The following is a 12,266-nucleotide window of genomic DNA, read 5'->3' as shown; positions in this document are numbered from 1 at the left end:
TGGAACAGAAGCAAAAGGATTCGAGGCGTATATGGCTATGCCGAGAACGTGGAGTGCACTTGGAGGAATGAAGCAGCTGCTTAGTGTACTCGTACAATCATGTAAACGCTAGGTCACAATATATAACAAAATAGATTTGCGACGCCGGAAGGGGATTCCTGAGACCCTGGCGCGTAGCTCGAAGCGGCGAGGAGTACGAGAAGGATTGGAGCGGAGGGGAGGCCTATACGAGCAGATGCTCCGAGGATAAAAGAATAAAGATATAGGCAAGAAAGCGACAGCAAGAGGGCGAGAGTACGAGTACGGTCACAGTGGTATATACCTAGGTAGACCAGTGCGGGCCAAGCTGTTGCTGGAATAGAAACAAGGCCGGGGGAGTTTCTAACCTTAAACCCTTGAGGGCGGACAGGGGAGGCCTTTTCAATAATTACAGTATTAGGACGATGACGAAAAGCGTAAAGGGTCCAAGGGCGGACACGGTCGCCCGCTTGCTTGGATGATGATGATGAATCTGGTCAACGGTTGATGGTCGATGAGATGAGATCAGATGCCAATGTAGTCAATGTTGGGCACGACTGTGTCTGGACTGCACAGAAGAATTATCACTCCAAAAAAGCCGGATTATTCCAAGTACACAGTCGACGAAAAAAACAATGCCAAATCGCAGATATAGAGGCACCACATAGTCTCCGTGTTATGTTCTCCTACTCGTACATATTCGTTGGTACAATTGTCATGATCCGCGGACTGATGTTCTTCCTCTTGTTGGCCTAGCAAGGTTCCAAGGCACATGGCATGGCGTGCACGGTGTGGGCAGCCGATGTCGTCGTCAGAGGCGTCAGAGCATTGGTAGAAAGGTGAGGACGGGAACATGGCAGATCTTGAAAGCCATTGTATGCCCGAGAAAAGCAAATGCTATTCGGAAACAAGAAGGAAAAATTATATCCTCAAAGACATGACCGTGGGAGAGCCCGAATGGCGCAAACAGCATATCATTTCATCTCTTCCGATTGATTCTTGATCGGAAACTTCGCTCAACAAGACGGCAAGCTGTTGTTGATGTAGCTATTGTGTAAACAATAATCGGACTAGACCGACTGATTCGCGCCGAGCTATTATTGGCGTCGTACTTGCAGGAGGCACGCGCGGCAATCTTCGACCATTAACAATGAAAAGGTTGGGGCATCAGGCTTGTCTCGTCTTAGACATAGACAGATGGTCACAGCGAATCGTCGTATTCCGAGCGAGGCGTCAGGACGGTGCCAGGCCAAAGCTTACGACTCCATTCTGTCACGATGGTCGCATTGGGTGCTTGGTAGCTGTAGAGCATTCGGACTATGTGCGGTAGCCTCCCAATCGGGCGCTACTCGTGTTCAGTGAACTCGCACTCTCCTCCTCTGTCTTCTTCTGCTTCCGCTTGTCCTCTTGCTCCAGCTTCTGCATCTGTCTGCTGTGCCATGCATACTGAGCGCGTTTGCCTCCCCCTTTTGAAACAAACCGGAGCAGTCTGGCGAATCGTGATCGAGTCCTCAACAAACAACGCTACTACTCGTAGCAGTAATCAATAATCAATATGTAATGTCATTCGTATGTATATGTGTATGCTGAAACGTGTTGGTATATGAGATTGGGGCAGTGCATCTCGGCCGGCTCAGCCAAGCTTTGGTCAATATTGTGCGCGCTGTAACCATTCGGTGCAGGATGACGAGGCGGGAGATGGGTGAAAAGGCGCACGCATGAACTGTGTAATACTTGAGCGAGGAATGTTTCCTCATTGCGATTGCTTCCTGCGAGAACGTCCGTGAGATGGAGAGATGGAGAAAGGGAGGACATGGAGTAACAATAAGGTGGCATCTCGATCATGCGAGAGTGGGGCCAATCAATGCAATGACTAAGTGGTTAGGTAATTCTACGATGATATCAAACATCACCAAGGTTTGAAGATAGTTGATCATGGAGAATTGTACTTCGTACAAGACTACGAGCTACTACTACTATTATTGCTTTCTATGGGTATTCTAAGATTCTAGTCGGGAACGCATTCTACCCGTTTCAGCCTTGGTCTCACGCTGTGGGACACCTCAGCTCGAATTGTCCAGGCATTGTTTCACGAATCACAATAAGGCAGGTTAATCGAATGTCAACGGTCTCTGGTTGATTAATCGGTTGTCTGCCGGGCCTGCCTTACGGCTCCATCGTTCATGTTGGTATTGGCTCGGGATGAACAGCCGGGTTGGCTGAATCATTGTAGTACTCTAAGCGGATACTATGTAGAAGCTGATATATCGTATCGGTATGCTATGTTCACAATGTTAGCATTTGTTCGCTCCAAGATCATCTAGAGAAGTGTCCTCTTTGTACACTAGGTATACACAGTACAGTAACGATAGATCAATTGAATCGCAATGGGTAAGGTATGTCGTCATTGGCGATTCACGTGATTTCGAGTGTACTATCCGCACGGACCCTCTCTCTCGTCGCGTTTTCTCGCGTGCTGTGGAGCATGACGCGCCCACAGCCCTACAACTTTTACAACCCACAGTCAGTACTCCATCCACTTACTGTTGCTATCATTTGCTACACACCATCCATCTGCCCCGTACTGCGTACTGGTTGGTGGACGGGGTACCTTCTGGAACGGCTTTTGTTTTTGGCCCTGAATTCTACTTTATTCATCTCTTTTGACGCTGTGTTTGCTACTTTGGTCGTGGCCGGCGCTGATCATCCATCTCACCTACAATTTTACGACAAAGTACTGCACGAGCGCCTGCGATATGCCACCAAAGCGCAAGTCTTCTCTTGGAACCGAGCCCTCTGTTGGCACTAAAAGCCCGGCCCATACTCCGGCCAAACGTCCGAAAGCGAATATCAACTGGTCCAAGTTGGAAGAGCTCCGCTTCAAGATTGAGCAATTGAAGCAGAGCGATGCTATCAAGTCAAACACTTTGCGAATCAAGAAATCTCAGTCGAGCAAGAAATCGGATTACGAGTACGATGATGCGCTGGTACCCGCAGAAAGGTACCAGCCGCCTCCATTTCATGACACAAGCGTTGGGGAGGTGTATTATCGTGTAACGCCGTCCAAATACTGGCTCGACGCTCGCCGCTACAGGCAGTTCAAAGGTATTTCATCAAAACATCGTCATGTGTAATACCAATGCTTACCACGAAGTTGCAGTGGGCGAGGATAGGATCTCGATCGGCGACTACGTCTTAGTCCGCAACACTCCGAGAAATGCGCAATTCCCCGGTCCCGAAGACGACCCCAAATGGATCGCAAAGGTTGTTGAGATACGGGCTGGGGGAGAACGACATGTGTATATCAGGATCTTGTGGATGTATTCGCCCGACGAAATTCACGGCGGTCGAAGGCCCTATCATGCACGGTATGAGTTGCTCGCAAGCAATCACATGGATGTAATACACGGGAACACTGTTGAGGGACGGATCTCGGTCGTGCACTGGAATGAGACCGCGGAGCGTAATGATGTGCTGGGATACGACCAGTTCTTCTATCGACAGACGTATGACTTCACCGCTCCGGCACCCAAGCGGCTTTCGGTATGATATAGCTTTCGACTGTCGTCATCTTTGACATCACTGACCCACCCATAGCAACTCCCACGCCATTGTATCGACAAGCGTGAGTGCAATCCAGATGAAATGCTCATCCAGTGCGACAGTTGTCTGGGCTGGCTACATGCTTCATGCCTCGAACAGGCAGCTGTTAAAGAGGCATACAGCTCCAACGATCTTGAACCGCCGGTGGTTGAGAACAAGGATGCTGCAACTAAGCGACGTGGACGTCCGAAGCGCAATGGTGTCAAACGCGCGAGCTCCACCGCTTCTTCCCAAGCTCCAGTCGAACAACTTTTCTCTGCAGAGCTCACAACCTCTCAGGAGAATAGTCTCTCATTGACCGTAACGGACCACCGCGAGGGCCACACGGGCGAAACCTGGCAAACTTCGCCCATCATCTGCTTGCTCTGTGCAGCGAATGTGGAGAGAGCCAGCAGTGAGCTTCCAGGTGGTGACACCATTCAGGTAGCTTCGGTTGAACAATCTGACGAAGAAGTCAGCCAAGAAGCTTCCGCAACTACCAACGATGAACAGGGAACCAAGAGTCCCAGCGCTGGTAGTGAAACGAGTGCTGATTGAGTCGCTAACGACAGGCTCAGGATCCTCCCAGAATCGCAATCCTGCCTTCCTCGAGACCTGAACCTTCCTTGTCAATACGGCAGCCTGCCCAACCGGAGTCTTGACCTCGAAAAATTGACATTCTGGACGCCAGACGACCTTCTTGGGAGCCATGAATGCCTCACCTTGCCTTCCTTGACTTATTTTGGACTTCCCTCCTGACGATAAAAACGAATATCCACTGTTACCCACCCTTTCCCCTTCTCAAATAGCATTTAGATACCCAATTGAGACACTTTTTCTTCTACTCCACTCCACTATTCATTGTGACGAACATGAATACAGCAGAACGTGCCCTCTACTCGTCTCGACACAGCAGATACACTGCTCTGCTTCCCTCGAGGGTCCGATGTGCCTTACACACTCACTCCCTCACCTCATCTAACCACATCCCCTAGTCTTCTCAAGCACAGCGACCCATCCCCACGCATACCACACACATCAACCCATCTCAAACAAACCCCAACAATCACACATCACGAATCAACACATCCACATCTCGAGTCAATAAAGATATTAGTTTTCTTTTTTCCTACGATTCCATATCCATTCTTTACTCCTAATATTTTCCGCCTCTTCCACTATCCGCCAGACGCCGAACTGACTCCGAACCCCGTCGTCGTCGTTCATATAGCCCGCGCGACTTAAGCCCTCATGAAAGAAAAAGGGTCTTCTCCAATTGTTCCGTCCACCAAAAGCACTAGGGTATTGATTTATGGGGTGTGGGGTTAATAATAATGTTTGTGTGATAAAAGTGTGAATAGGTGGGAAGAGTAAAAGGGTGGGGAATATAAATCGAAGGTGGTAGAAACGGGGAAATGGAAATTGGGAAGAAAAAAAAAGAAGAACGCCATTCGCTGATGCAAATATGTTGATATCCCTCCAGGTTGTTTTGTCGTGCGTTTGGGAGTTCGTTGATTGATTAAGCTCACACTCTCGAGGTGGAGTTGTTGTGTGAGCGAGGGATTCCGATGTGCTTTCCAGGAAACGCCAAATAGGAAGGAAGTAAAAGGGAGCATAATAGATAGCACGTCGTCTGAAGGGGGTCTGACCATTCAACCAGCATCACCCTAGAGTCGATGACGATGCCTGCGTGGAACTTGACGCCTGACTTAATTTGATCTTCTCCTTTTGCCTGATGGCTCTGCAGTTCTCTCTGCCAATCTTCAATTTGACAATCATCTTCGGCCTCTTTTTCTTCTTCTCCTTGAGTGCCGACGATTTATCTGCGCTCTTGAATCCGATCTTGAGACTGGGTTTACGGACCGGAGTGCCATTGACGATACCGTCCATGGGCTCACCAGCAGCGAAACCTATGTCGGTGCTCGCTTGGCGTTTCAAGCTTGGTTGGCCATCGGCCTGATCCAAGGCTTTACGCTTGATGCCAGATGAGAGACGTTGATCCTGGGCAATCTTAGAGAGAAGGGCCGGTCGGAGACGCAACTTCACGATAAGGGAAGGTGTCGACGATGTAGGCTTTCGAGGGGGTGGAGCTGCAATCGAAGGAGTGAGAGAAGTGGACGATGGCGAAGAAGAGGCGGACAGAGCGGCTGACATAGCGGCTGCGGTTGAAGGCGAAGGCTGGGCTTTCTTGAACTTGATCTTCGGGCCAGGCGGTTGGGAGGGTGGTGGCGTTGCTTTGGCTTGCACAGGTGCCGACACTGAGATTGGAGATGGGGCTGGTTTCGGTTTTGGAAGGCTGGCCGGTGGTTGAGGTTTAGGTTTCGAGGACGGCGCAGGTGCCGGTGAGGGCGCGGGCGAGGGCTTGGGCGAAGGCGCAGATGGCCCTACAGATGCAGGTGGAGCTGGTGATTTTGATGGTTTTGGAACCTTTGGCGGTTTAATGGGTATTTTCAGGATTGGGACAGACGGTTTGGACTCAGGCTCCGACTTTATGGGTGGGTTGGGAGCACGTGGAACAGGAGGAGCAACAACCAAAGGTTTAGGAGCGGTAGTTGTTGGGGGAGCTGCTGCTGCTGCAACGGCTGGTGACGGATGCTCCGATACAGTTGGAGTCTTCGGTTTGAATCCACTGAATTGTAGTTTGAGTTTTGGTGGTGGTGGTGCCGTAGCCGACGGCGGTGGTGGGATAGGCAATGGTGGCGCAGGAGGCAGCAGTACCTGCTTTTGAGGCATGAGGGACTCCAGCGTCACCTTTGGCTGCGTCCTGTATTTATCGGAATGGTAGAATCGCATATTGGCGTTACCCAGATGTTGCACTCGCCAGTACTTGGGATACTTGATTGTGACAGGCAGTTTGCTGTGTGGTGAATAGAAGACACTGCATACTTCCAAAAGCTCAGCAGCATCGTATACTGATGTTGTCGTGCTGAACAGCGCTTTCTCCAACGAGTGGCGCAGCGTCTCATTCCCAGCGTACTCTGTCTTAAGAGCACGGAGGGCACCCTCGAGCTTTCTCCTTGCCAACTCTGCTTCACGGTCCGAGGGGCCTTCGACATGTTGTTCAATCTTTAGGTCAAACATCGGCTGGCTCTCTGATTGCTTTGGCTTGAATACATCGCCTACAGCAACCTGCCCAAAAGCATAATTGAGTATACCAAGAAGGCCTCGACGAAAAGCTGGCGATGGATCGGAGGATATATCGTTGAGGATGTACTTGAGAATGCTGTCAGAGCGTATCACTCCAAGCTCGATCAAGCACTTCCATGCTCTAAGCCGCACATTATCTGCATTGCCAATTCGTGTGTACTGCAAGAAATCCGAAGGCTTGAGGGGGACGACACCGTTACGCATTAATAAAAGATCACACTCGAGTGCAGTCGTGGTGTAGATATTATGATATGTCGGAATCCATTCATCGAGTCGTTTGTGACGATGAAGCTCTTCAATAGCTTTTCTCCTGAATTCAAACTCTTCATTCTCTTGCTCGAGACTTAAAGTGGGATCATGATCCGTAGCTCCCTTCTTGGTGGTGGCAAGTGCTTGTGCCAAGCACTGCATAAGGGTTGCAAGGTAATGATCATCACTGAAATCATTCCCGCGATTATCGTTGTAGCGCATCATGTCGAGTAAGAACCGCTTTACCTCCAATGGTGCGGTTCCATCAACAGTCCTAATCCTGGCAATGGCCTTCGGAATTGCGCATTGGATAATGTAGGTGCTGCGATCAGAAAAGTCGTTTGAGCGGGTCATCAAAGTGTCATCGATGCAGAAAAGCTCTCGGAACGCTTTCTTCAGATGGAAAAGGCCGATCCAGCGAAGGCTTTCCTTTGCACTGTTTGCCATGACCTCTGCGGCTAGGGTCCGGACTCCATGGAAATATCTGTCATCCATCAAGGTCTTCACCAAGATGCTGGAAATAAGCGGATGTCCCTCCTTCAGTGCAAGCCACTGGATGGACTCCATCTGCGCAGCAACGTCCTTATCTTGCTGCAGTTGAGCAACATACATGTAGGCTGGCATGTCGTTGATGTTGGCCTTACAAATCCACTCGAAGTCGGCGTCGACCCTTAACCAGTCATAGGACTCTTGCTCCATTCGGGATTCATCCTCTGCGGACCAAGTATCAAGCCTCCACTCACTTATTTCCTCTGGCTTTTGGAGGAGATTTCCCAACTGGTATATCGGTGTGTCGTCCTGTGTCTCCCCTTCAAGGGCCTGGCCCTTCTCAGCTGCTTCTTGCTCCTTTCGAAGTCTATTCCGCTTGTTCCTCCTATATTTTGTGTTATAGGGTATTTCAACCTTGACAATGGAACTATTAATATCCACGATGTGTTCATATGGAGTTCCATCAGACTCGTGAACCCGTATAGTCATGGTACCGACGAAAGCAGGCCAATCTGCGCTAGGCCGAAAGCCATTGGCCTTCTCTTTGGCCTCTCTGAACAGCTCTTGGGGCGTCACCGTGCGGTCGTCCGGGTTCAATGACGAATCGCCTTGTGTCTGCTTGATGGTCAACTGAATGACTTGCTTCTTTTTGTTGAAAGAGGGGTGACATTCGAAAGTAGGACACCCAGAGCCGTGGATCCACTGGTTAAAGAACGTGTCAAGCTTCTGATGCCCAACCTTTTCGCAAATTTCCAGGAATTGATCTGTGCTGATGATACCGTTGGGCAACTTCTCGTTCCTGGCATTGAAGAGGAGTCGGTACAAGCAACGATCCACGCCATTTTTGCCGCTCTGCTTTACAAGTCGGTTGTGTAGAATATATAGAACCAGAGGAGCTTTGATTTCCATGAAATTGCGCTCCCCAGAATCCAATGCCAGGTATTCACCGAGGTTAAACAGCGACGGTCGGCGAGTGTCTAATTCCATGACCTTATCCGCCATGATTTTATGACGGTATCGGTGATCGTTGCGGCCGAACAGTTCGCGCAGATATAACTCAGTCATGAACCACGATCCACCAACGATGATCCAGTGATCATTTGGACGCTGTGGTGTTACATTGACGCCTATCCATTGACTTGCAACGGCATGGATGAGAGTCCTTGTAGTTGCCTCCAAGGGCTCCCAAACCGTTTCCGGGAAAAGGAGCTGGGAACTGCATATCGAGAGGGATGCAGAGTGTGCCACGTCGCAGTCGAGATCGTCCACAAAAGCCAGCTTGAATGCCTTTTCAAAGGGATAGCTCTGGTAACGTTCTGTGAAGCTGTCCAGGGTCCGAGCTAGTATCATAGCACTGTTACGCACTTCTTCGGCTCGTCCTGGAAGGCAGAAACCGTGGACCCGGATAGCATTGGATCCCAATCGTTCGTCATCTTGTGTGTCTCGGTATTCGGATAATTCGACAACCTGGAAGGGCCCAATAGCAATTCCGACGTGCTGAGGAAGAATGGGAACGGCACATGTAAAGCTCGCAGTCTTTCGCGTAGGATCGTTCGGGTCCGAAATCTAGAAAACATCAGTGAGAGGCTCTGGAATGTGGAGTAAATAATCCCTACGTCATCGGTCAGTTCCCCGGAGCAAACGACGGCCATTTCCAATCCCTTCTCTTCCTCTGAAAACTCTGCTGGATCGTCGTCCACATCGCTCATAACGCTATCCGCCTTTGGTGATTCGCCCGACTCAGGAACGACGCCGTTCTTCTGAGGCTTCTTCTGAGGCTTCGAATAAGTATCCCCCAAAGTTCGCGGATAGCGTATCGAAATTTCGAATGGGCATTTCGTCACACCATCATCCACGCAGGGAAATATTGATGAGGCCATGCCTGTGAATGGGGAATTCCGCGTATACACGTGAGGATATCTCGCGTCGCCATCCTCCACACCCACGAAATGCAGTCCATCCCGGAAGTCCTTCAAATAGTATTCTATCTCCACATTTATGGGCGCGTACAGACTCTCTCCAAGCGATCCGAAACTGTTCGCCGCCGCCACCTGGTCCATCGTTGCATCCTCCGCGCGCATTGGAACTATATCCACCCCTTTCGGGATGGAAATCTCCAACTCGATCTCCTGGTTCTGCGCATGTCTACGTATACGAGCTCTCGGGAAATGGTGTTGATAGATATCTGTGCCGGGGTGTAATTTCAAGCGCTTGTACAAGTCGGAGTAATCGTAGCCTATATCGCCAGGCGCCGAAACACTGCGTCCATCCACGCGGATAGCCTTGATTTTCAGCTGGCGGCAGTTGAACTGAATCGTGCGCAAGTTTTGCGACTGTGGTTGGATCTCGATTGTAGCTTTTCCTTTGACGAAGCGCGGGCAGAAGTTGAAGTCCAGGTCGAGCTTCTGCTTCAAAACAGTGAAGGCGGTCCCGGAGGCCTCGATATCGGGGACTTCAGCCATCGCGATGGCGCAACATGAGAGGCCTGCTCTCAACCAGGAACAGGATCGAATGAGAACGGATCGGGGTGGGGGAGCAGCTTGCGGCGAGGTGAGGGAGATGCTGTTGTCGCGATCTTCAAATGCGAAAGACGACGGGGAGCTTGAATGGGAAACGCCGACCAGCCTGAACGCACGTTCTCTTGGCGCGCGGCGCTCGGCTTTACTCCTTACCCGTGCGCTCCGCTCAACCTCCAGCGATCAAAACGTGTGGAAGGTTACACGAGCGGAACTTTAATGGTGATCTATATGCTCGAGATTGAGTTGAGGCGTTAAACTTCTTGGGTACTATTCTATGCTAAATATCTCAATACCCTCTATCGCCCGGAATAATTATTATGAAACTTCATATAGAACATGTATCACAACAATGCTATTTGCAATCTCATGCACCACCATTCCAACGTTTTCTCTCTCACGTCTTTGAGGGTCAGGAATAGGAAACTGATGACATATTCCGACACTGCGATATTTATTCAACTACAGGTCAGTCTAACAAATATCTCATTACATCATTGCCCATTTTGCCGGCCAGATACAATTTCTAGGATTTCTTTTGGTGATTACATGGGCCAGTTCAGACTAATACTGTCACCTCACATATAATTATACGGTTTGTAAGATCTGTTTTACTTCGGGCCTAAGACCAGCATTTTATTTTCTCTCTACTTCCTGGTCATGAACAGTGATTATTGATCCTGCGTGTGATAATGCTTTTGTTTGGTTCTATTGGGATCCTTCACACGGCGCTTACAGCTCGGTTTGAATGGTGTAGATGTTGCTGTGCAGGTACCACCTGAGAGCTTCACATTCCATGGTGGTGGACTAGAAGTCTACGTTATCGGCAGGAAATGACCATACAGACTTATCAGGCGCCAAACAGCTGGAAAACGTTAAAAAATGGAGGATTCTTCGTAGACTCGGCTTTCCTGTAGCTCGTCATGTTTTTTGTCTCTCGGCCATGCCACCTACAGTAGATTTTTTGACGAGAGTGATTCAAGCTTAGGATATTGGTATCTAGTATTCTAACTTTCCTTCGAAATGTAAACAGAGAGATCGTTATCACTGCTGACCTTTCATGATTTCTTGACCCACGGAAGGCCGAGCTTGTGCATCTCGACTGCAAGCTGTAAGATGTAATCAATACTATCGTACGTTAGTAGTGGAGCATTGTCTTGACAGATGATTACCATACCTTTCGCATTGTGTCTTCGCCTTGTGAACATTGTCCCCCCAGACATAACTACTTTCATTAGTCCTGGTCGTGTCGCAAAGCTTTGTTGTATACGCACATTCCATGCCTTCTAACCAGTACCGCATAAGCATCAGGGTATTTCTCCATAGCTTCTTCCAAGCTCTCCGTGAGGTCCTCCTCACTATCCCTTGATAAGCATTACGCTTCATAATATGGACCTGGGAACTCACTGCGCTGTGTTTTCGATGATTGGTATTGTCAACTTCTCGAAGTATCCAAGGTTGCCTTGCTTTCCTCGTCCCTTTGGTATTCCTTTAATCTGCTCAATCATTCCAATTTCAAAGGGGGCGTCGGAGCCAAATTCCCGTTCCACCAGCAAGGTAACAAGAACGGCCCATTGGGAATGCGTGTGTATGCAGCAACCTGCTCCTCGGGTGAAAGCAGCGTAGAAGAGGGGGGTGCAGGCGGAGGGCTTGTAGACCTGGTATGAGATAGGTGTGTTAGATTCTCTTCATCCCAACGAGGAACCTGAAAGCTAATGCAGACATACGGTAGGTCTTCGTAGGTATTCTTTGGTATTATAGTCCATCACGAACATGTCGGTAGGCTTCATGAGTTCTTTCTGCACACCCGACGGTGCAATATAGAGGAGGTCATCTTTTCGAATGCTTGTTCCACCGCCGGTGCCAGTGACCTGGCCCTTGAATATCAGCACATCTTCTATGAATAGCATTATAGAGCAGGAATTCGCCAAAACATACCCAGCCCAATTCGTAGAACTTTGCGCAAAGCGTGCAGATATGGTTGGCAGGGTGCTCAGGATCGTCGGAATGGATCAGATGCTCTGCATTGCTACCTGTCGCCATTTTGGGCAGTAGCTAAATACCTAGATATATATAGATAGGTACTGATTGCGAAGGTTGAAGCTCAAGTTAAAGTGTCGCGCTTTTTTTTGGAGGGACGACAATGACGCGATCTAGTGGGGTAGCAGACACGCCCACACGACGGCTTAATTGAACCCCACCATACTCAAATCGGTAATTCGAGGGAATGCTGCAATCCAGGCCATCTATTGGCCAGATGGGAGC

General features: G+C 49.5%; 3 protein-coding genes across 3 annotated transcripts; 1 reads left to right on the top strand and 2 right to left on the bottom strand.

Annotated features, from left to right (window-relative positions):
* Positions 1–2,526: 2,526 nt before the first annotated feature.
* On the top strand, positions 2,527–4,429 carry BU24DRAFT_493985 (uncharacterized protein). Its single transcript, XM_033534006.1, has 3 exons — positions 2,527–3,123; positions 3,179–3,561; positions 3,616–4,429. Exons 1-3 carry the CDS (start codon positions 2,775–2,777, stop codon positions 4,156–4,158), a joined length of 1,275 nt encoding a protein of 424 aa, XP_033381862.1. The 5' UTR covers positions 2,527–2,774; the 3' UTR covers positions 4,159–4,429.
* An 833-nt stretch (positions 4,430–5,262) lies between these two features.
* Positions 5,263–9,947, bottom strand: BU24DRAFT_349607 (uncharacterized protein; the record flags this gene model as incomplete). Its single annotated transcript, XM_033523611.1, has 2 exons — positions 5,263–9,051; positions 9,102–9,947. The coding sequence occupies 2 exons, from the start codon at positions 9,945–9,947 to the stop codon at positions 5,263–5,265; spliced, it is 4,635 nt and encodes a 1,544-aa protein (XP_033381861.1).
* Positions 9,948–11,059: 1,112 nt separating this feature from the next.
* Positions 11,060–12,044, bottom strand: BU24DRAFT_350248 (Methylthioribulose-1-phosphate dehydratase; the record flags this gene model as incomplete). The annotated part of the gene is made up of 6 exons (XM_033523635.1): positions 11,060–11,129; positions 11,179–11,226; positions 11,276–11,359; positions 11,409–11,659; positions 11,729–11,872; positions 11,940–12,044. 6 exons carry the CDS (start codon positions 12,042–12,044, stop codon positions 11,060–11,062), a joined length of 702 nt encoding a protein of 233 aa, XP_033381860.1.
* Positions 12,045–12,266: the final 222 nt, after the last annotated feature.

Source organism: Aaosphaeria arxii (assembly GCF_010015735.1).
Source record: "Aaosphaeria arxii CBS 175.79 unplaced genomic scaffold BU24scaffold_6, whole genome shotgun sequence".
NCBI lineage: Eukaryota > Fungi > Ascomycota > Dothideomycetes > Pleosporales > Aaosphaeria > Aaosphaeria arxii.
Note: the sequence above shows the minus strand (reverse complement) of the source record. Positions and strands in the feature narration are given on the sequence as shown.